This window comes from Enoplosus armatus, chromosome 2 (assembly GCF_043641665.1).
Source record: "Enoplosus armatus isolate fEnoArm2 chromosome 2, fEnoArm2.hap1, whole genome shotgun sequence".
NCBI classification, from domain to species: Eukaryota; Metazoa; Chordata; class Actinopteri; order Centrarchiformes; family Enoplosidae; genus Enoplosus; species Enoplosus armatus.
In genome coordinates this window covers 26,083,258-26,106,507 of record NC_092181.1, presented here as the reverse complement: position 1 = coordinate 26,106,507, position 23,250 = coordinate 26,083,258, and the positions used below count along the sequence as shown (strand labels likewise).

The 23,250-nt window shown below is 40.0% G+C and overlaps 1 protein-coding gene across 1 annotated transcript; it reads left to right on the top strand.

Moving 5' to 3' along the window:
• Positions 1-284: 284 nt before the first annotated feature.
• LOC139298553 (stress-induced-phosphoprotein 1-like) lies at positions 285-22,116 on the top strand. The gene is made up of 16 exons (XM_070921205.1): positions 285-409; positions 13,028-13,110; positions 13,969-14,049; positions 14,732-14,791; positions 15,382-15,552; positions 16,898-17,026; positions 17,135-17,180; positions 17,706-17,796; positions 17,943-18,084; positions 18,327-18,431; positions 19,032-19,119; positions 19,692-19,725; positions 20,052-20,126; positions 20,539-20,641; positions 20,768-20,907; positions 21,396-22,116. Exons 1-16 carry the CDS (start codon positions 364-366, stop codon positions 21,520-21,522), a joined length of 1,521 nt encoding a protein of 506 aa, XP_070777306.1. The 5' UTR covers positions 285-363; the 3' UTR covers positions 21,523-22,116.
• The last annotated feature ends 1,134 nt before the right edge of the window (positions 22,117-23,250 follow it).

Sequence of the window (23,250 nt, the reverse complement as noted above, 5' to 3'; positions counted from 1 at the left end):
ATCTACTTTTATGATTAGTATCAAATAATACACATCAAAACCAAATGGAAAGTTATGATCAGAAGGATAATTTCAATCCTTGTGTGGTTTTACTGTGATGGTGCCGACCGGAAGTCCTCTTCAAATTCTGCCTGTCATTGTTTTATTGTGGAAGTGCCTTCCGGAAGTTGCGGTTGTCGTGTCGGCGGTTGGTTCGACGGCGGTGACTGGACGGGACCAACAGGCGAAATTTCACATGAACCGGCAGGCTCACCGGCGAGCTGTCAGCGCTAAATGAAGGCTGAAAACGTGTCGTACTTGTACGGTGTGACAGTTTAAGTTGTATTTAGAGTGTGGGCCGATCATGCTGGACGGTAAAACCTGATGAAGTTCACCAGAGATATCTGCCGGCTGCTGGGCTTAGGAGGCGGTGAGTAGAACTGCCAGTCAGCCGTTACCAACTTTTTGGTTTTTCAGTTAAGTTAGTGCCACAGGGTGTTATGTGGAGTTTAACGTTAGCAGCGATGTGTAATTTTATATCACAACCTCGGCCAGGTTGTGACAGCACTGATAACCCCATGCTGAAACATTTCACATAATAACCTCTAAATAACGTTAGACAAATGGATAAAAAAAGACAAGATTTAGAATATATACTGAGCATGTATGCTTGTGTTGTTTGCTAACAGCTAACTACATACAGTATATAGCTAATTTATCTGCTCACAGGTAAATGGCTAAAATGAATGAATGCCAATGACATTTAGTGGATTTTTATAGGGTTTTTTTTAATCTTACCTAATTAGCCTGGCAAAATATGAATTTCCAATGTTTACTTCACTGTATTTCGTTTTTGTTTGTGTTCTGGGGGAAGAAGAGACAGCTAGTTCTGGTTAAATGTCAGACTTTTTCATTATTTTAACACCCATATATTTGTTTTATATAGTGATTATAGCAAACTTTGGATGACAGTGACTGTGTACCACTTTCTTTTTAACTGCAACATGCAGTGTTTCCCAGTGAAAGGCTGATCCTATTTGCCTCTGCTGTAAGAGTGTAGAAGTTGATGCCACCAGAGCTAGCTTTAGCTTTAGCTCTGAGTTCATTAAAGCCCTGTTTTGGAGAAAAATGGTGATCACTGTTAACAGTAGTTTTTGCACCAACCCTTATGGTGCCTGTGTGTCATATGGGAATTACTGTAAATACAAGTTTTCAACTTCAGGGTGTTCATGTCAGCATTTAAGTCATAATAACAACAGGGAAATTCATGTTCTCTTACCAACATGAACCCCAACTAATCATCGCTGCAATGGCAAACTATAACCTGGCATTAACCTATAGTAAGCCCTTACTCCAACCATGGAGGTCAGCGCTAGGGGACATACTACTGGAGAGGGACTGTGATACAAGACCTGTTACTACTGAAGAACAGGACGGATATTTTGCAGCATATTTAGTTTTGGGCTGCTGTTATTGTGGTTTCTTTTTCTGTTTTGATACTGAAAAATGAATTTGATCAGAGCTAAATTGTGTTGGTGTTTAATATGTTTAGACTCAGCTGGCAGCAGCTCATAAAACCCAACCAAAAATATTTGACTGGCAAATGGGTTGTGCACTAACCCTGCAAGAATGTACAGAAACTGGTCTGACCACATGTGCAGTTTTAAGTCTCTCTTATGGTCAACCCTGAAAATACATCATGGAACGAAGGTTGAATTAAAGCTTTATTGAGATCTTAACAAAACCAAAATGTAATATTACACAAACTTTGTTTCTATATTCAAAATACAGTACATCCCCGACACTATTGAGTATTAATAACTACTGTTGATTTTGTTATTGAATGAATGTGGCTATTGAAGAAATTTACATCACCCAGTCTTGTCCCATGAAATAAGCATGTCCTAAAATAAAAGTCTCAAACATCTGTAATGGAAGTGCAGAGCTGGACAGGGTTAGCTGAAGGAGACTACAAATAAAACACAAATAAAATTGAAACACCTTGAAACAAAACAACACTCCTGTCACTGCACACAATCCTTCAGGACCAATTTGTTGACAGAAACTTGTAAATCATGCTAACAATGTTTATTTTTATTTTTTCAAATGACTAATAGCTTTAATGAGTAGTTGTGCAGTAAGCGGGTTATGTACAGGAAGCCGGTCATAGTAACAGGGAAATTATCTTCCATGGACATGACAATACATTTCTTGTCTGATGTAACATTAAAAAGTCAGCTGAAATCAGAAGCAATATCAGATGGAAGTGACTCATTTAAAAACAGTAAAAATCATCAGTCAAATGTTGACCTCTGGTGCCTGCAGCAGGATTTTGGTTTCTGGTTAGACAAACACCAACATCCTAACCACAGTCTGCTCTTCCTGTCATTTATTTCTTCCTGACACAAATTAGTTTTATTTCAAATCAGGGAGAGTTTCCTTCAGTGTTCATCATACCTCTTGTCCTTGGACTGTTTGGCTCTGGTACATCACTCTCCTCACTTTTCTCTCACTTCATCTCCTCACACGACTCAAGGCCAACTTACTAGCTTTTTGCATCGCTTTCAATCTCATGGTCTTCATCATTATTACAGCTTTAGAGTTTTAAAAACCTTTAGAGGTATGAAAGATGTGTCGATTTATCTCGATCGCTGATGCATTATGATCACTGACTCAAGGTCTGCTTCCTAGCTTTTTTTTCAGTGCTTTCAACTGCATCTCGGAGTCCTATTTAGTGGCGTTTGAGCTGTCACTTCACAAAACAACAGCACAGTTATAAATGCCAAAGTCTGTCTGTATGTATTTAACATACTGATAAACTTAAACATTTACCTCTAAGAGAGTTTGGTTCCATGAAGACTGTGAGATTCAGTTGAAAGCCCAGAAAAAAAGCTAGTAAGGTGACCTTTCATACCTCAAAGCGTTTTTAAAAAAAACTTTCCAGCTTGCGTGAATTGAAATCAGAATTATACAAGTAATTATGACATCTAGTAAAAGTTAGTGGGCCTCAGCAGACGTCAGGTGACCTCATGTGATCTCACCACACTTTGTCTTGTTTCAGCACAGAGCAAGTTGATGTCGCTGAGTCAGCGGGAGAGCACAGCCTGAACCTACACACCTTTATGTGTGTGTGTTTATGTTTCGGTGTCTTTGGGTGTGCCTGTGCATGTGTGTGAGCTCTGTTTGGTGACGAGGCCAGATGAGGGGCAGATGACACAGTGTCCGGGACAGACTTGAGCTTCCGTTTCCTTGAAATGATTTAGCTAATGAGAGAGAGACAGAGAGGCAGCCACGCCCTTTTAATGTTAATGCTATTGTTACAGTTTGTGTCAATGAAAATCAAATAACCTTTTGGTTTGTGTGTGCTATGCATGTAGCAAGGCTCTCTATGGTTTTTAATATTTAATTTGACTTTAGTTGTCATAGCTGTTGTTCATTCATTCATTTCTAACCTTTCTTTATTCAGGTAAGTTTCACTGAGAGGGCTGATTTGCTTGCCACTGAGCAGGTACACTGGGGGGGGGGGGATTGCTCAAGGGCAGCTCAGTGGTGGTAATGATGGTGGTGGCGCTCGCGTGTTTTAAAATATGTTGTATTTTGAGCTCTTGTGTAGGCGTTTAAAGACTCAGTAATTAATGACCATGTAAATTACAGGTATATTCACTTGTATATGTAATTAGAAGAGTTTGACTTTGGGGTGGGTGGTGAAAAAAATCCTCCAATACTGTATATGTAATTTAACTAAATATTAATATAATTGATATTCATTTTCTGGAAAATCAATTGAGGAATTGTTAATGAATAAAATAACCAGATGAACGTGTCTTTTATGGCTAATCCAGCAAATTAATTACCTCACAAACCAAAGTATTTCATCATATTAATCTAAAAATCATGTATTAATATAAAACTTTTTTTTGCAGTATATGTATTTATTTGTATATACAGTATATATACATATATATTTTTGTGCAAATTTTCAAATAGTGGCCTTTATTTGAGACAGGAAAGGGTTTGTTGCAGTGTTTGAAGATGGAGAAGGTCCACCTTATCTTAAAGAAAGACTTTCTCCACTGACATAAAAACGTATTTGCATGTACTTTTATGAAATATAACATTAACCTTTTTAGGAAAAATGGAGGAGCTATTTCACACAGAAAAGGCCATTATATTTAGCTTTGCTGTTGTCTAGGTCGTTAACGACTCATAAGATGAGATGTGTAGGAATCTGCGTTGCTTATCATGCTGCTTAAGTAAAGTCCTGCAGCATGTTGTCTGACCTTTACTTCTTATGTTTTGCAAGTATTTGTTTTATCATAGTTTAGTAAGAAGCCTCTGTTTTCTGAAGTGCTCCCATTGCTGCTGTTTGGTTTTAAAGCAAAGTCATCATTTCTTTCATCTTTTCTCACATTGAAACCCTTCCAGCAGTTCAGGGGGCGTAATGCCTTCACTTCCACCTAATAAAGTTGAGTTTAGCTTAATACTGAGAAAAACTGCACAATAGAATCAGTTGAAATTGTGTAAATGGTGTGTGAGAACAGTACTTCTGTCAAGCAGATCTGGAGTTAAAGTACTGATGGCCAGGCCTTACATGATGCACACTCACATCAGCCTCAGCGCCATAAATACAAAACATCACAGCCTCAATGTCAGCGTGTTGACAGCCAGCTCGTGGATCAGTGTCCTAATTTAGTCCTCCCTTCACTCTCCCCTGCCTCACCTCTTTTTGGATTCTCTCATAAAATGGAAGTGCTAGTTAGTGCTGCCGTTAAATTCACCCCCCAGTCACTGCCACGTCGTCTGCCTCCACCCCGACCAAGCACGTTGTGTAACACCAACCTTGCAGATAACGAAGCTCTCTCTCCTGCCCGGGCTGAAGAGACTGATAAGGCCTCTGGATTTAAATATCTCCAAGAGTCTTGACATTTCTAAGGCTGTGGTGACTGACGTTGCTCCCTCATCCATGTGTTTTCTTTGAGATGACTATCTCAGAAAACAGTACATCACTGAAAACACACACTGAATTGTTCATTCAGGCGTTCTCTTCCACATCTGCCCTTACTTGGGTCTCCATCAATGATCTTATAAATAATGTCAGTTCTAAAATTACACGTTATTGATGCAGTTGCCCCCTCTAAGGTAAAGGCAGTCACGCTAAACATGCTGGTGAAAATTAACGAAAGTGTGTCGAAAAGCTGAACTCGCGAAAAAACAAATCTCCGGGCACATTATAGCGTCTTTAAAGAGAGACTTTGCATTTATAACTGTCCTCGTCTGACATAATTACCAAAAACTATTGCACGTTTTAATTGCTGCTGTTGACGGGCTGACGCACCCCCCTGTGTCAGCAGCCCCTGAACCTGTATTCACTAAGTCATGCACTGAATTCGCTTTCTTCTTCACTGAGAAAAGTCTGAAAATGAGACAAGCTGTCGGTTCCTCCAGTATCCGGTATGAGGTCTGCATTGCTCTTGCGTCCACTTGAAACCAGTTCAACTAGCATGACACAATTTGATCAGCTTTGAAACCTTGGAAGAAATTGTCCAACATCTGAAATCCTCCTGCTGCCTTTGATAATCTGCCTACAGGCTTTTTCAAAAATGTTTTAACTGCATGGCATCAGATCTTCTGCAAATAGTCAACACACCTCTACTCTCAAGCTTTCCACAGGCTGCAGTTATTAAGCCATTCTTAAAAAACAACAATCTGGAACAAACTCTCAGAAAACTTGAGATCTGCTCCAACTCTCAGTTTGCCACTGCATGTTATTAAGTTAAACTAGGGACTCTATTCATATCTTGCACTGTACATTTTATTCAGTTTGATTTGTCTCATTTTACTTTAGCTTATTGTTATCTTCGGTTTTATTGTCTTACTCTTTTTAAAATCCTATTTATGTCTTTTTATATTGCCCTATGTTTCTTTCATATCTTTTCTTCTCTTAAGTGAAGCACAAATAAACTTGCCGTGCCTTGCTTAAAAAGATAAAGTACCTTGTGCATGTTTATTGTGATCAACAGCAAAACATTTTCCGACACCATACCACTGTATGCAAACAGTTCCGTATTATTAGAAGTTATGTGTATTACCATAATTATACATTTTATAAATTTTGGTGTATCGCATCAAAGTTTGAGGTCCTTCACGTGGCATTTTGAATATTAATATATTATATATATAATATATATTATTAATATCTGTTAAAAGTGTAGATCTAGTCCTTATTCTCTTCTTTTGCTTTTGAGAGGTGTGTGTGTTTAAAAGAGGGGAGGAAACTGTCAAGGCCACCCTGTCTGGGAGCCTTGAGAACCAGATTTCACCGCATTTGGCTTTCATATCAAACACATGGTTTGTTACTCAGAGCTTATTCTTGACTACCCCCCCCCCCCCCAACATTTTTGCAGTTGAAATAAAACAGCAGACATCAAGCCTCTTTACTTTAACGTCAGATGCAATCCATTATGCCAGTACTTAAGTCTGTTGACATTTTGTCAATTATGCATAAGGTCCCATGCAAATAGCTTTGTGCTGCTTGTGGAAACCTGGCAAGAGCTTTTTTGTTGTCCTTCATAGTTGTTGTGAAAGTTTCCATGGTGTATAATCTGCTGAGTAAATATGGTGAACCTGAGCTGAATGAAAACCAGTAAGACGTCACTGAATCATGTCAAAGTGATCGTCAGAGAGGTGTTTTTCAGTCGTCTTCTGACAGCAGCAGCTATTCAATCGAAATCTGGCAACAGATAAATACAAAAAGCTTCTGATTGTTCCCCTGGCCTGTTCTGTTGATGGCTTTGGGCTGGTCTGTATTAAAATGGTCATGGTAATTGTGATCAGAAATACTTGTGTGCTTGTGTGGATAAATGTGTGTGACTGTTTGGAAGCAATAAAAGTCAGACTTGCAGTGAAACTAACAATTATTCTTCCAGGAAAGTTGAATGAGCTGGTTTCCAGTAGGTGATGTCCTTTACATTCACAGACTGAACTCTTGACACACGTGGCATTATTGCATAGATGTGGGTTTTCTGTAGGTGAAGACTCAAAATGCTTAAACTTGACCGGAAAACGTATGCTTATCCCAAAGCTGTATGATGGTACGTTTGAAGGTACAGAGACGAAAGTAAAACGGAGCAGTTCAGGAGGAAGATAACAGCAACAACTTATCAAGACAGAATGAACAATCCACCGGACTGAAATTGTAGACTTGAAGATGTTTCGTCGCTCATCCAAGAGGCTTTTTTAGTTCTGCTGACGAGTGGGGAGTCCCAGGTATTTCTGTCTCCTGGAGTTGTTTACACCATGCTGTTACATGAGATGTGAAGGCCAGACGGCAGTGGATAATTTTGTCTCGACGTTCTACTTCCTGAATGAATGAGAACAATCTACAAGTGGAGGTTTTTCAGATGGGTTGGGCTCTGAGGCATCAAACACACACAGACACACACGTTCACAGTCAGCGCATGTTCTCTGTAAAAACACTCAAGGCCTAAAACTCACCATGTGTTCAGTCTGAAAGCACCTTAACCCTAACCCTAACCCACCTTACAGTCCACATGTTCCCACCCGGGAGCTGAAACCTACAGAGTTGAGAGCTTCTTTATGCCCACGGTACTAGGGATGAATACTGGGAATTGAGATCCTGGTATTTCCTGGTAATTCTTTCCAAAATCTGCGCCCATTTCCTGAGAATGTGATGTTGTGGCATGTGTCGTCTTGTATGTCTGTGTGCAACTGAGTGTTTGCAAACAACTGTATGTAGTGAAACAAAGGCCTTCTGCAAACCTCCAGCTGTCGTAGCTAAAGTCCAGCCTTGATATGACGTTACAGTGGGATCCACTTTGTAGCACCTGCTGTTTCTACTGTTCAGCTGTGTAGTGAAATATCTTTAAGAATAAGTGTGAAGCAAATGAAATCTGTAAATGAAATGACTCTGCAGGTAATTCAACGGTCTTAATCAAATCAGAGAGCAGAGTGGAGCCCGACAGATGGGTCATCGAGCGCATAGAAAGCAGTAACATTAAACTTTCAACGAAAAAAGCTCCCGTTTCTCAAAGCACCAAAGATAACTTCCCAAAATGGATGCGGCTGTTCAACAATAGTCTGAATGGGAGACCTCTGAATTGTTGAGTGCGTCAGCAACTTGAATAAACACCATTTTATGATTAATTATCTGCAGGTCAATTTATGGTGAGAAATCTCAGGATTTCTGGGAAAAGGGTGATATATTCCCTGGGAGTAATAATTTTAAAATCAGGGGGAAAACCTTCAGTACTATTGATTCACTCACACAGGTGTTTTCACTGAATTACCTAAGAAAGACCTCCTCTCAGGACTGTGTAGGTGTGTGCAGACTGTCCTTATTTGACCCCCCAGTGTTTTGTTCCAGCTGTTAAGAGATGACAACTTGTACCGTTATCTGTTTGTTCTTATGTCAAAGCTGCATGCTGGTCATAGCTGATCTCAGGCTAGTGATTTTAGACTGCATACCATCCACATTCTGCTTTTACGTTCAGTGAAACGGCGTTCAGTTTGAATCTGCTGCTGCATTAATGAGAGAGCACAATACATACTGTACAAAAGCTGGAGTATTCCATAGGTTCATGTGAGTGATTCTGTGTCGGGGAATGAGTTTCAGGAACAAACCTATAATTTGTAATGGGCTAAATGTGGATGATTATCCAAAACAAGCATGTTATTCTCTCAAACATCCTCCCTCCTTCCCTCCGGTTACTCCTCCTTTCCATCTGCCTTTGGTCTTGCTGTGAGTCAGGTGGTGTTGTGGCTCTTAATGCCAAACAGATTCAGTTTCTACTCATTCCAAAAGTTTCTGAACGAGCCGTCTATTCCTGGACAGAGTTTTCCCCCCCTCGCCTTTCATCTGTCAGCGTCGTGTGTTTGAGGGAAAAGAATGTTGGCTTGAGACCGAATAGATAAAAAGTACTTGTGGAGAGATGTACTGTCATTTATCCAGAACATGCCGCCTGTTTCTCAAAACCAGCAGTTTTATTTCATAAAAGCAATGCAGCCTGCTGATGAAAGTGATGTGTATTATTTGATACTAATCATAAAAGTAGTCTTTTCATAAAATGATATACAGTACAAAGTTGTCACGTATGCAATGTTCCAGTTAAATGACTAGCAGATGTTGGGGCCCCATACTGACAAGATTCATTATTGTTGGATGAAGTCTTCTTGGTATGTGGGAGTTATGGGGGTCTCTTTCCCCCTTTCCTCTTGGCTGCTGTCCAAATAACTTCTATATCATCGGTTTTGGGGTACTGAGGGACCCTAGGGAGATATAAGTTTACAGATTCATGAGTTATAGTAGGACCCCATGTATGCCTAAATGTATAAAAGACGAGCTTGAACAGTGTTCGGGGCAGCAGTACTGATTCGGCTACGGGTGCTGTACAGGTCAAGATGCGCATGCCTGTTGATCCTGATCTTTGACGCAAATAAAGAATATTATGTGAAAAGTCAGTATCAGCGGAGTTTCCTTCCATCATTGAATCATCGCCTACATCTGGGGAATGAAGAAGAAATTAACAACAAAAGCTTTTACACTTGGTACATGGTTCTAAACAATAATCCTGCTCGAGGCTTATCAATGCCTCTCTAATTAGCTGTTTAGAATTAGAACCCAGCTGATACTGGATCTGTAAGGCGAATACTAACATTTATATTTGATAAGTTAAACATTTTGATAAAGATCCCTTAAAGAATTCTGACCAAGATACAGTATGTACCGAGCTGCACATTTTACAGTTGAATAAACTTGTCAGTGTCTTATATTGGACAAACTATGTAATGGTGAGAGGTTTCTCACTCAAATGCAGTGCAAATTCTAGAAAATTGGCAAAGCAAATGCAAATATGTGAACGTGTTTCCATCAAACCTCAAACAATGGAAACAATGTAGAAAACGTGATTAAGATAATGCGTTCATGTTTGATGTATTAATCTGAGGGACGTTACACTCTCATCAGGCCACACACATCTGAGGTTTTCGCCTGTCGCTAATTTTAATCTCGTCAGTGAAACAGAAGCTTCAGTGGACGTTAAAGTCAAATACTTCACGTACGTCATGATTTATTCGCTAAATCTGTTTCCGTTGCACTTTGTCGCAATTTGCTGTCATCAATACACAACCTTTTTAACCTCAGCCAAACGAAAAACTAGTGCCGTTTCCATTCAGCAAATTAAAAATGTGGATAAAAACGCACTTATTGTTTCTAAATGACCTGAAACATCTGAGGGATTTCTAGTAGACGTAGCATGTCATATGGAACGGATGGGTCCTCTAGCAATTGCATGAAAACTACCGGCTGCTGTGTCTCTCTGGCTGCCTCTGGTGTGAATGCATGGCAACCGATCTGCTTCAGCAAAGTGAGCCCTCATCAGCTGAGTGTAAATTTACCACCATCCAAGTTCCGATAACCTAGCTGGGTTCTACCAAAGGCTGGATGGAAAATGTGTCAACTCACACCTTGAAAATAGAATGAATCTCAGTGGAATAACGTTGTGAAGTTGAAATTTAAACATGAATGAGAGCGAACTATTTCTCTGTAGAATATTTCAAGAATTCTTCCGGGTACCTGAGCACTATTTCTGTCCAGAGGCTCTGAGATATTTCTGGCATGGTGACCTCTTAGCGTGGTATGAGGGGCCACATTAACACCCACTAAAAACTCAATTCAATTCTCAATTCAAACACCCACTAAAGTTTCACCTTGGTTGGTTTGTGTGTTGTTAAATTATTAATTAATAATTGATACATCCTGACTGCTCAGATAGCTTTGATCAAACTGCTTTGTTACTTGTTTTTATAATTTGCAACTTTAATATTTTTTTATATTATAATATTATTATTATTATTATTTTTAAAATATTTTTGGAATAATTAATCTCTGACAACACATTACAGAAGCAGTGAGCAAAACATGTCAATGTTTGGATTCAAATCTTTCAATTGATTCCTTATTAATGACCCTCAAATATCAATGAATTATCAGAAAAATCTTGTGGCGTGCAAGATTTTCTAATTTTAACAATAATTTTATTTATGTTTGACATGAAATTAGTCAGATAGATTGTGCCCAAAAGACAAATAAACAGCCAGTTTGTGACAGCATGCATTAGGTGTAAAAAACATTTCTGAAGGATTGAACCTAAAGCCTTAAATCACAATATGTCAGTTCATCGCGTCTTTCTGTCAAGTGATGTCAGGTAAACTGGTGGCAGGCTATGAGCTAAACATAGTTAGCATGTTGACCAAACAAACATATAATTGGTCAAGTGGTTTAATCCGCTTACCAGTACAAAACAGACTGATGCGACGACTGGCAGAATAGAGCAGATAAAAAAAAAAAAAAAAAAGTTTTACATTTTAATAAATAAATGATAAACTAGAATTTGGTGAATTTATTGTCATTTAAATTTCAAACTGACACAGTTTGTGTCGACTGATAAGTGATGCTTTGTTGCACATGAATCATCACTCTTTAAAAAACAGCTGTTCATGCTGCTGGATGGGCTACTGGCCGCTGTGCAGATTATGCTGAGTGTACCATTGTGTGTCATTAAAGTAGTATATTAGTGCTTTTATTTGGGACAGACCATTACTTGTTTGAACAGACAACGTCTCTGGATAATATTTGTATAACAGCCTTTATTTGACTAAATGGGCTTTTATTTGAATATTTGCAGTGAATATGTTTTGTTGAATGGTGTACCTCCTGCTCTCTGAGCTAAACTGCTGCTCACAAAGCTGAATGTTTCCACACTCATTCTTCACCTCTGTTTCCATCATCCAATCACAGGCTGCCACGAGATCACCTGTGCAGTTTTGCATTGGAAATGTGTCACACACTCACACACACACACACACACACACTCTAAACAAGCAAACATTATGAAGACTCTCTGTGTCTTTAAAGAGATGCATTTAAACCTACTGCCAGAGAAACTGAGAGCAGGGAGGCGTGTTTATCTTTCCATGACATACCTTGTGTTTCATCTCTTACAGCAAAACACAGATGCCATGAATATATATTCATTGTGTGTGTGTATGTGTGTGTGTGTGTGTGTGTGTGTGTGTGTGTGTATGTATGTATATGTGTATATATACACATATACATGTATGTATACATTTGTTTTGAATGTAATACTATTTTTTTCATTACGAATGATAATATCATCTTAATAATTTGAGTGAAAAGTTGAATCTTTGAAAAATGTACAGGAATTTAAAAAGATCTTAGTGTTTTGGTATGCCCCCATAAATGTTTAATGGGTTGAGGTCAGGTGACTGTGGAGGAAAGACCATGACAGTCAGTCTTCTTTGGTCTTCAAGGTGTTCTTGCAAAACTTTGAGGTGTGTTTGGGGTCATCATCCTGCTGCAGCATGAATCCCTCTCCAAAAACTGCAAACCAGGCCTTGTTTCTCCTTCTGAGAAGTGGTTAGAAACTGCTACCCTTCTATCTCTCAGGGAACTAAGCTTGATGTATTGATCTTCTGATGGTGTGGTCACTTTTGGTCTGCCTGATCGTGCTTTGGATACAACTGATCCCGTTTCTGTAAAGCCTTGTTAGAGGTCCGTGCACTGCCTCCTCAGCAACACACCATGTCGTCTTGCCATGATTTGACGCTGAGAAAGCCCCTCTTTGCCCAGAATAGCAATTTGACTTCTGACACTTTCACTTAGTTTGGATGTCATGTTTCCCACTGTCACAATGCTACTTATTAAGCAATGATCTGCTGGGACTTGAGGCACAGCCATATTTATAACAGGTGAACACTGGCTTCGATGGAAGGGACACAACTCAAAGAAATCTGACCTTTGGTACGAAGGAGTTGGTCAACAAATTTGCTTAAATTTGATTGCTGACCTAAAAATAGTGCAGAATAAAAATATTTCTTCTTTATTTTACATGTCATAACTTCTTGTGTTTTTAAATGTTTCTGAATCCTCAAACTTTGTGATTTTCAATGTGGTCTCAGACTTTTGGACCCCACTGTATATATATTGTTTTGTGTGTGTGTGTGTCTCTAGATGGGCCAGGTGAGGAGGAGATGGAGGTTCAGGATGGAGCTTCTGACCCGACAGACAGAAGAAAAGACCAAGACCCATCACAGGTAGTCTGAAAGATATGTATCTATGTAAACTATGGATCAGTTTGTGCTCAGTTATATAAATACTGTGTTGGAGAAAATAGGTGGATTACTCGTGAAACACATACCCTAAATGAACTAGTTTGGTACTGTAAAAACATAGATCACAGTTATCTCATGCAAGCTAATGCTGAAGTGCCTTGAGATGCAGTATCACTACTGGCCAGTAGATGCTGGTTTCATGGGGAGCCATTCAATAGATGATTTTTGAAGGCCAACCCAGACGTTGGCATCTCCCGGGTTCCCTCAACAAAAAGCCAATGTTTTTTTTTCCTTTGGGTTATTGCAGAAAATAAGCTCCGTGGTTAACCTCTGTAGTCTCGTTTAGCCACTAGTGAGCAACCGCCTTTTTTAAGACATGCAAAAGCTTCAATATTCACAAGAGGGGTATTTACTGAAGTTTTTTATGTTGAAGAACAAAATGTGAAAATCTCGTAACCTTGTGTTAACCACAGACCTTATTTCAGGCATCTAACCAAAAAGCCATTCAGAAAACCCACTGACTTCGAGACGAGGGATCCGGAAGTGCAAAAATGCTAACTCATTTCCTGGTTTTAGGACTCATCCCTGCAGCACTGTATAGTCGCCAGCTTTTCTACAAGCATGCAAAGTATTTTTGTCTCAAAAGCTTTTTTTCTCTCTGAGGATTATTGCTGCACTTAATAAACTACAGCAATCATTCTGAAGTTTAATCATTTCGTTTAAGTCAGTTAAGAAGTGACTTCTGAAAGAAATGTGCTTATGTAAGTAAGCTGAATATTGTCTGTGTGTGTGTGTGTGTGTGTGTGTGTGTGTGTGTGTCTGGTACTATGTCTTGAGCAGGCGATGCTGAACAGTGAGGAGGGTTTGGATGATGAGGAGAGAACAAGAAGGAGGGCAGAGAGGAGGAGAGCTAAAAGGAAAGTGAGTAAAAAGAATTAAATATGACGGAAATGACCAAACACACGGCTCATCAGCTGCAACGACGAAAGATAATAAAATTCAGGGCTGGTATCGGTAACAAAATATAAAAAAATAAAAGGACAGCAAATAAGTTAACAATTGTATTGACTGCTTAAAATGCAAAAAAAGGATTATATTTAAAATAGGGACAGGGATATCTGACATAAGAAATCCTCTTCATCTGGTAGTTGTGTCTTTTATATTTTTGAGAAACGTCTGAAGTTAGAAACGTCATACAGAATGCGTGCAAGTGTTTAGTAAAATGACATACTATGACATCCCCACACCACATCCACTGTAAATTGCTCTGAAAAATGATCGACTGTCACAAAATGGAAATGTGAGGATGAACGTATGTTGTCCATGTTGCAGCTCATGTCTTTATTGTTGTCGGTTCCTCTGCTAACTGAAATTAATGTGTCTCCTACATTCCACTCATCACCACACCTGTTGCAACACCTTTATTTACTCATGTCACCTGATGCCCCGCCTGTCCTCACACCTTTTTAACAGCTGTTAACATTTTACCACACCCTCTTCATAGCCGTTTCCACACATTTTTATGACACACCTGCTTCCACACCTGTGTCCATACATGTCTCTGTGCCATCCCACAGCCACCATGTCCATGCTCTCCTTTCAGAGGCAGAAAGAACGGAAGAAGCTGGAGAGAGAGGGGAGGATGGAGGATGCCTCAAAGCAGGTGACTACATAAGGGCCTAAATTAAATCTGCCATCTGCTGTTCATTCCCCGATTCTTAAATGTACAAAGCCTTGCAGAGTTTGTACGTTGCCGTATGTTCATACAATCATCTATCTGTCCATATGTATGCACGCATTCATGTGTATATGCACACAAAGACCTGGATGTGCACGTGTTTGAATGTCTGCTCATTTATTCTATAAATTCATTAGTGATATTTCCATTAAATTGTTGCACAGATTTCAAGCAATTTTCTGAAATCTCAGCAAAATAAAAAAGTGAGTTCAGTTTCCATTAACTAACTTAATGAAAGCATCAGTTTGTACTGAGGAACCAGATCCAACATGAAGTTACTTTAAGACTTCATCCAAACAATCCTACTCATCCAACAGGGGTTTGGACTGAAATACGACAAATATAAATAACTAAGAAGTACACTTATTTTAAATGCATTGCTCGACGTTCCATTTTGAAAACAATTCTTCTGATAGCTTTTGCCCTTGTGTTACATAATACCTCCGTAAACCCCATTAAGAGTATGTGACCTCTTCAGGGATATTTTTTAAATAATGCTTTTTAACTTCTAACAGGAAGAGGAAGTAGCTGGAGCGGTATCAGACAGCGACAGTGAGGAGGAATTGAAAGAGGAGGAGGAATGGACCGCCGTTCGTCCCAGAAACAAATGCAGCCCTGAGTCAGTCCCTGCCCTTGTGACGACAGAGAACAAGAGCAACCAGCTGCCCCACAGGACCTCTGAGGAGGTGGGTTGAACCCGGGCCGGCATGCTTTGCATATCATTCATCTTTAAATTAAATAAATAATAGTGAAGCGTCAGAGTGACCCGATGGTTCGACAGTCCTGCAAAGTGTTCTTGAACAGTAGAAATATCCTGTTGAAGTGAATGAGACATCGAATCCTTCCTCTCACCGACTGTAAAATTGGATGTATACTGTAATTGTAATGTAATCGCCTCAGGAAATTTCAAACTTGTTTGAGTGTGGATGGCGTAAAACAAATAGATCTCAAGAGACATTGACATTTGAGTGAAGGATAATTCTGGTCTTTTTAAACCTGGGCCTTATTTATACATATTTTGGGGTCTAAATGGCTTCCCAATAGCCCCCAGGTTGATGCGCTCTAGGGTTCAGAGTTGGGTTGGGTGCTTGGACTCCACTATACTTCAGATGCAAGTCTAGTTTTCTTCTTTCTTGGTCTGGTCCAGAGTAGAAAAGTTCAATTAGACTTTTTGTATGTGGTTTGTTTATGTTCACGCTGTTAAGTTCTAAACAGACTGGGATTTATAATTTATAGGGATGAAAACTTGTCACCTTTCGCTGAAAATCGCCGTTTTTAATCCAAAATAGATCATTTGTGTCATTCATGTAGGTCCAATGAAATGAGAACCATGCCTTCTGGCTTCTGTGTGAATGCCTGCGTGCCTTAAGGCCTTTGGATTTGTTTTGGAACATGAGACTAATTCATGAGACAGCTGTGTAGACATTTAGCTAAAATTGACCTACGTTACTTACGATGTAGTTAAACGGGACGCTTGTGGCCTAAAGTGATGTCGCCAAGCTCACTGAAAACAGCAGAAGCTGAACTGAAATGACCTTGTGACAGTTTCTCTTTTAGTTGTAGTGGTTGTGAAATCAGTTTATAAACTGTCTTTTAATTGACCAAAACTGATGCCCCCTTACTTTTGTAGCAGTGACATAACATACTGGAGTTTTTCCCTATATCCTCATACTAAAATCAACTGTAAATCCACGTTTTAAAGCAGATATTTATTTATTTTGTATTAACAAAGATCACATGGTCTTGCAAGTTCTGTAAAACCTAGGCTAAAATGTTCGGTACTTATAACTTAAACTAAACATTACAGTCTGTACTCTCTGCCGTAATTCACCATCTCTTGTGTTCATACCGGTTAATAACATGAATGAACCTGAATGAAGCACACCACATTTTACCTGTCGATCCTTGTTGTCTCTCTGAAATGTTTAACGAGACTGCAGCGGCGTGGGATGATGTTAGAGCGGTCTGGTGTGTGTTGAGACGTGTTGTCATCTTGTGTTGAGTGTTCTGTGTTACTTCCTGGTGTTTCAGGAGCCAGAGTGGGATGTCAGAAGTGCATTTGTGGCAAAAGCTGCAAGCCACATCAAACTGAAAACCCTGAAGAACAGAGCAACACAGATCTCCAGAGAGAACAAGGAGAACGAGACCAGGAGCAGCCAGGTACCCCCCCCCACCCCCCCCACACACACACATGGTATCTGTAAACAATGAAACACATTTTATTGATTTGATTTGATTAGGTCTTTTACTGAAGATGTGTAATTTCAGATGGAGAGCACAGAAGAAATGAAGAGGAGGGGGGAGTCTTTTACAGGTGAGTCTATTTATTTATTGTTCCTTAGATACACCTTGTGCCCTTTTAATAACTCATTATTTGGTTTAAGTAAGTTCAGTCATCCTTTTGTTGATGCTCATTTCATCCTCCAATCATAATTAATATAATTAAGTTATGAAACTATTTTACCCTAAAAGAACTTTACTTTTCAAAATAATTTGAATGGTTCACTGACTTGTAAAAGGGAGAATGGCGGCTCTTTCATTCCCACTCTGCGCCCTGAACTCTTCCCACATGAGTCTAGCTCGGTATTCTCGGTACTGGCATCACGGCAGAGGAGAAGAAACTGAAGAGGACGTTGATATTTAAATTTAGAATAGAATAAAATGATGAAATAAAACGATAAATGAACTCATAGCTTTAAATGACAAATATTGAAATGTAGATCTCTGTGCTGCTCAAAGAAGTGTTCCTATTCTCAAACTGATTTTAAGTATGTGTGAGGGAATGCATTATGTCTTAAGTTTAGAAGTGCAAATGTGTGCGTGTGTTCACGTTCACCAGTGCAGGGCATTCAGATGTTCGAGCGAGGCCAGTACAGCCAGGCGGTGGACATGTTTACAGAAGCCATCTACTGTGACCCCAAGGACCACAGGTGAGCTGAAATGTGAACTCAACTACACTAACCCTGTTCTCGCCCGATCGTGCCACCTCATTCTCCTCTTCCTCTTCTTCACGTTCACTTTGGTTTAAATCGGTGTCTCCGTCTTTGTCTCTACGTGGCTCTCTCTTGTCTCTCAGGCTCTATGGAAATCGGTCTTACTGTTATTGGTTTCTGGAGCAGTACTCCTCTGCCCTAACAGACGCTCAGAGGTCCATTCAGCTGGCTCCTGATTGGCCGATGGGATACTTCCGTAAGGGGTGTGCTCTGATGGGGTTAAAGGTCAGCACCTGCTGTACAACAGACTGATACATTCCAACAAAAAAGTAATAATTTCCGTTCTGTGATTTAATATTTGTGTTTGCTGCCTGCTTGTAAAAGGTGATAATCCTTCATCAAGTAGTGTAACGTCACGTGTTTTGATTTTGTGTGTGTGTGTGTGTGTGTGTGTGTGTGTGTGTGTGTGTGTGTGTGTGTGTGTGTGTGTGTGTGTGTGTGTGTGTGTGTGTGTGTGTGCATTCCAGCGGTACAGCGAAGCAGAGAAGGCCATTGAGCAGGTATTGAAGTTGGATCAGCACTGTAAGGAAGCATCCAGTAAACTCTTTACCTGCCGGGTCCTGCAGCTCACGGTGAGGAAGACCGAGGCTGCCGTCAAGTTTTATGAATTCAAGTGAACTGCACTTAAAACCAGGAACCAGGAGCAAAATGAAAACAAAAAAAGCAAGCCTGCAGTGTTGAAATGAACTGATTCATTTCAACACTGCAGGCTTGCTTTTTTTGTTTTCATTTTGTGGGGGTGATTTACTAAAACGTTCAAGCGAATCATTGTCAGATTGATTTAAGAACATCATATCAACGATAGATTAAACCAGAATTATCTGGGGCTAAAAAAGACATGAACGCATGCTGAGAACACCTAAAGAAGGCTATAGTCCTTTTGCTAGGGTCAAAGGGCACGACAGCAAATGCCTGTGACCATAAATGAACTCTTCAGGGTGAGAAAGGACGGTGTTGTATTTTCCCACTACACTGCTATTAATAGGTCAAGCTGGACCGCAGTCTGGAGGAGCTCTGATGACCAGTGTCAGTTTTTTGTGTGGAGTGGATTTGATTTCTTTTTTTAGACAAGAGGTGAGTGTTGTCTAAATGTTGGTTTAGTGTCTTGCTTCAGGGCATTTTGAGGAGAGTGCGTACGCATGAGGTAATTCATTTCATTTCCTTTACTTTAGGGGTTGGGTTTTGACGAAGCGCAGAGTAAACTGCTGCTGGAGAAGTTCACCACCGTTCAGGCGGTCGTCACCTCACCCGAGGCCAAAAGTGAGAGCCAGCTGCAGTACCACTTCTGTCCACACCGTGACAGCATGCTCTCAGTTACAGTCATATCAGAAACATGCTGCCACTACTAGCAAGATGTAAATGTAAAGAGACATTATTAAATACATGGACAGTAAATTATAGAGTTACTGCTATATTATCAACAGCAGTATATGGAAGTTAGCTATTAAGGGGCAGAGAAATATGTTTGCACAGTGAGATATAATCCGTATATTGGATATAAAGACATGAATGTCAGAATGGCAGTCTTTATCTTTATACTAAAGTAGACATGCAGAACTTTCCTATGAGTAAACACACTTTGTTTTAACGTGTGTTTAAAGTATGTGTGGCGCCATGATGAAGGTCCAGTGGGGGATGAGCTGTTTGCAAATTAAGTTTATTTATATGACGTTACAGTTAATACAGCGTCGGCACATTAGTGTAACTAGCCATAGAAAGATATGTAAAAGCAGACCACAGTGGTTAAACGTTTTAAATACATCTCATTAATGCTCTGTTTTTATTCTTTTGTCATTACATGACCTCTACTTCCTGTCTCCTCTTACTTCCAGCACTGAAGCACACATCTCAGCAGGACCAGAGTGGGTAGGTTGTATAGGCAACACACATAATCACACCAATCAATGTGTCGTTTCAAACATGAATCAAACCAATCATCTATTTTTCCATAGAAATCTATAAAATATATACACAGTGTGAAATAATTTTAATGTAAATCCACACAAATGTAAAAATGACATTTGGTGTCTTTGTCTAATTGCATCTGTTGAACAAATAATCAAAGAATGGACAAATAATCCCTCTCTCTCATGATCCACTCCTGTGCTCTTTTACTTCTCTTCCTGTTCACATCCTTCGCTCGTTTTCTTCTCTCTCTTTTCTCCCACTGTCTTCCCTTGTCTGTCTCCCAGGAGCTGTCGCTCTCTATGGGTTGGGAACATTACATTGGACGTTACAGAGAAAGACCTCTGGGAGCTCTTCAAAATGTAAAAACACTGTGTGTGCGTGTGTGAGGACAAATTGTAGCTGTAGCATTTTTAGACAAGCGTTATAAGGGAACCAGTGAACCACAAATGAATGAAACGCTAATAAAAGCACCAACTGTAATAGCAGCAGTAGTTGCAGGTACTATTATTTCTACAGTTAGTATAACTATTAGTAATAACCGTGTTAGTTTTAGCAACAGTAAAAGCAGCAGTTGATATAGCTACAGTAGTAGTAGTAGCACTAGTGCTTCTAGTTGTAGTGGCATCACTACCAGCAGCAGTGGAAGGGGTCGGTGGACTACTGTAATTTATTATAATCACAATATCAAGTTGTCAGCCCTGGATCTGAAGCACAACCAGCATCACTTTGCAGATTGTGCCTCACTGCTTTGCTGCGTTTCCATGGTTACAGGTTTGGTGAGATAGAGAGCATCAGAGTTCTTCACGAGCGTTTCTGTGCCTTCGTCAACTTCAAGAATGCCAACATGGCTGCCAAAGCCCTGGAGAAGCTGCAGGTGAGTAATAGGTAAACTCGACCGTCTTTGTCAGAGTCCGAGCGCGTTAACGTGCAGTTTTGAGTTACAACATCGAGCCAGACAGTATGTAAAATTGGATCAACTCTGCTGTTTCATCCTGTCCAGGGAGTGGAGCTGGGGAGCAGCAAGCTGGTGGTGAGGTACCCAGACCGTTGGATCCAGCGGACCCTGCCCTCCATACAAAGGACCAACACCAGCCTCAGCTCCGTCGCTGCAGGAACACAGCAGAGCTTAGCTGCCATAGCGTACAGAGCAACTTACTCATAACATGTACATCTGTGTGGTGTTTCCACTCTGCAGGTGTAAACTCAGATTGGTCCCTCACACGGAAAGGGCATTTTTTACATCTTATCCCTTGTCACATCTTTGAGTTGTAGTCAACGTCAAATGAAACCGTTCACTCAACAAATTTCATTATGCTGGTGACTGAAATTGAAAGTGAAGACTTTCCAAGAAAATCCCAGTTCCTTTTTGCTTACGGTTCAGGTTCAGTTGTCCAACAACTTCTCTCGTCCAACCATCCACACGAATCAGTGATTTGAAAACATACCATAAGTATAATCCTTTTAACTCAGAAGTGGAATTGTTCAGTGGTTACTGGCAGAAAATAATCTTGTGTGCTTTATTGCCTCCTGTTGCACTATTAGCATCCCATTATTTACCTGCATGTACTGTATGTGCATTTTTCTGTGAACATGATGCAGGATCTTCTCCTCTGGTTCTGTCCATGCAGGTCCAGACGGTGTGTTCCTATAGATGGAGACGAGTGCTTCTACTGGAGGACCACAGGCTGCTTCTATGGCGACAAGTGCCGCTTCAAGCACATACCTGAAAAACAAGGTCGAGACAAGAAACCATGACAACCCTAACTGCGTCCCCTACCCTCCCAACCCCAGCACCAAGGCACACTAAAGGATTTACAAAGAAAAAGGAGGAACAAGGAACAAGAGAGTGGAGGACCGAGGACGAGGAGATGGTCTGCCTGAGACAACTGAATGTGTGTGTGAGAACGAGACAGTCAGATATGGTATGTATGTGATAGCCAGTCAGGGGTTGTGACTCTGACATGATGAGGGATTTTACGGCATCCAGAGCCTCAGAGAGAAGTTTCAAGAATAAACGAATGTGATACCGCAAACCTTCTAATGTAAGGAGGTCCTCAAAGGAATTTAATTTATTTGAAATGTCACCGAGGAGTCTCTTTGCTCGATTGGGATCCTAGAAAAACCCTGATGAACTGGTTTCTGCATGGAGATCCCTGCTCTGTGGGAAGTACGTCAAGGATTTTTTACTTTGACAAATACGTTTGGTTGAACCATGTTGGAAACATTTCCAAAACTTTTGTCTCTTTAACACCACTGTTCAATGGCTTTAAAGTGAGTAAAAGAGTTATTTTCATATCATAGAGTTGAAACATTTGAAATATGTTCTGTACATATTTGCACAAAACAATAAATCAGTGTAACTAAAATTAAAATGTTTTCGGGTTCACTCAACACAATTGTTGTGGTTGCTGCAGTGAATGTGGGGCAAAACATATTCACACACATTAACGAATGTAAGGTCACGTACTAATTTGCACATGTGCAAAGATCATATGTTGCACTCTAACTTATTTAAGGCAAGTTGTCATTTTCCAGGACTTTCTCATCAGGAAGATACTGCTAACTGCTAGCTAATGCTTCAATATAAAGTGCTAAATGCTAACCCAGATGCTAATTATACCTGGTGCAAGACTCACCAAAAGCACCAGGACTCACCATCACTGACTTCAAACATAAAGACAAGAGGACGCTGTCCTTAAATCAGCTTGTTGTGGCAGGTCAGTTTTACTCATTCACCAACACACATGCCCATTTATTGCAGATTTTACCATAGCGGCCCACCGCACTCAGGGGTCTCTCATATACGCTTCACCTTACCTAAACTACCAAGACAGTTTTAGCCTTCTGTATAACCATAATCATCCAGTTTGACAGCTAATCGCAGCTTGCAACGCTTAAATGACCTAAATGCAAGATCATAAACACAGCGTTGATTGACCAGGAAGGGGCTGGGTGGCACACAACATTCAATTCAACTGTTTTAACTGCGCTACATTTGGTACCTAGAACGAATGTTTTGGTAGGAAATGTACATGTTACACCATCCAAATTACACACCAAATGACACCATCAGTTATTTAGCACACTGAAATATCTCAACAACTATTGAACGGATTGCCATGAAAAGTTTTATAGACGTTTGTTTTCCCCTGAGGATGAATCCTACTGACTTTGTTGATCCCCTAACTTTTCCTCTAGTGCCACCACGAAGGTTCATATATGTGGTTTTGAGTGAATAACTTTGGTGCTCCCCTGACTTTTAATTTAATTGATCACACTTTGGCTTATGACCAAATTCGACACTAAAGAAATTCCCATCATCCTCGGCTGTACTTTGTGTTTACTGCCAATTATCAAATGTTAGCATGCTAACACGGTAAACAACATACTTGCTGTTATGTTGTTTACTGTTATGTTAGCATGCTGATGTTAGCATTTAGCTTAAAGCACAGCTGTACAGCCTCACAGAGCCCTTTTTTTAAA

Coding starts and splice junctions, on each gene's coding strand:
- LOC139298553 (XM_070921205.1), top strand. CDS start 364: ATGAAGTTCACCAGAGATATCTGCCGGCTGCTGGGCTTAGGAGGCG. Junction 17,181..17,705: donor GAGGGGGGAGTCTTTTACAG/GTGAGTCTATTT, acceptor CACGTTCACCAG/TGCAGGGCATTCAGATGTTC. Junction 19,120..19,691: donor CACCTCACCCGAGGCCAAAA/GTGAGAGCCAGC, acceptor TCTTACTTCCAG/CACTGAAGCACACATCTCAG.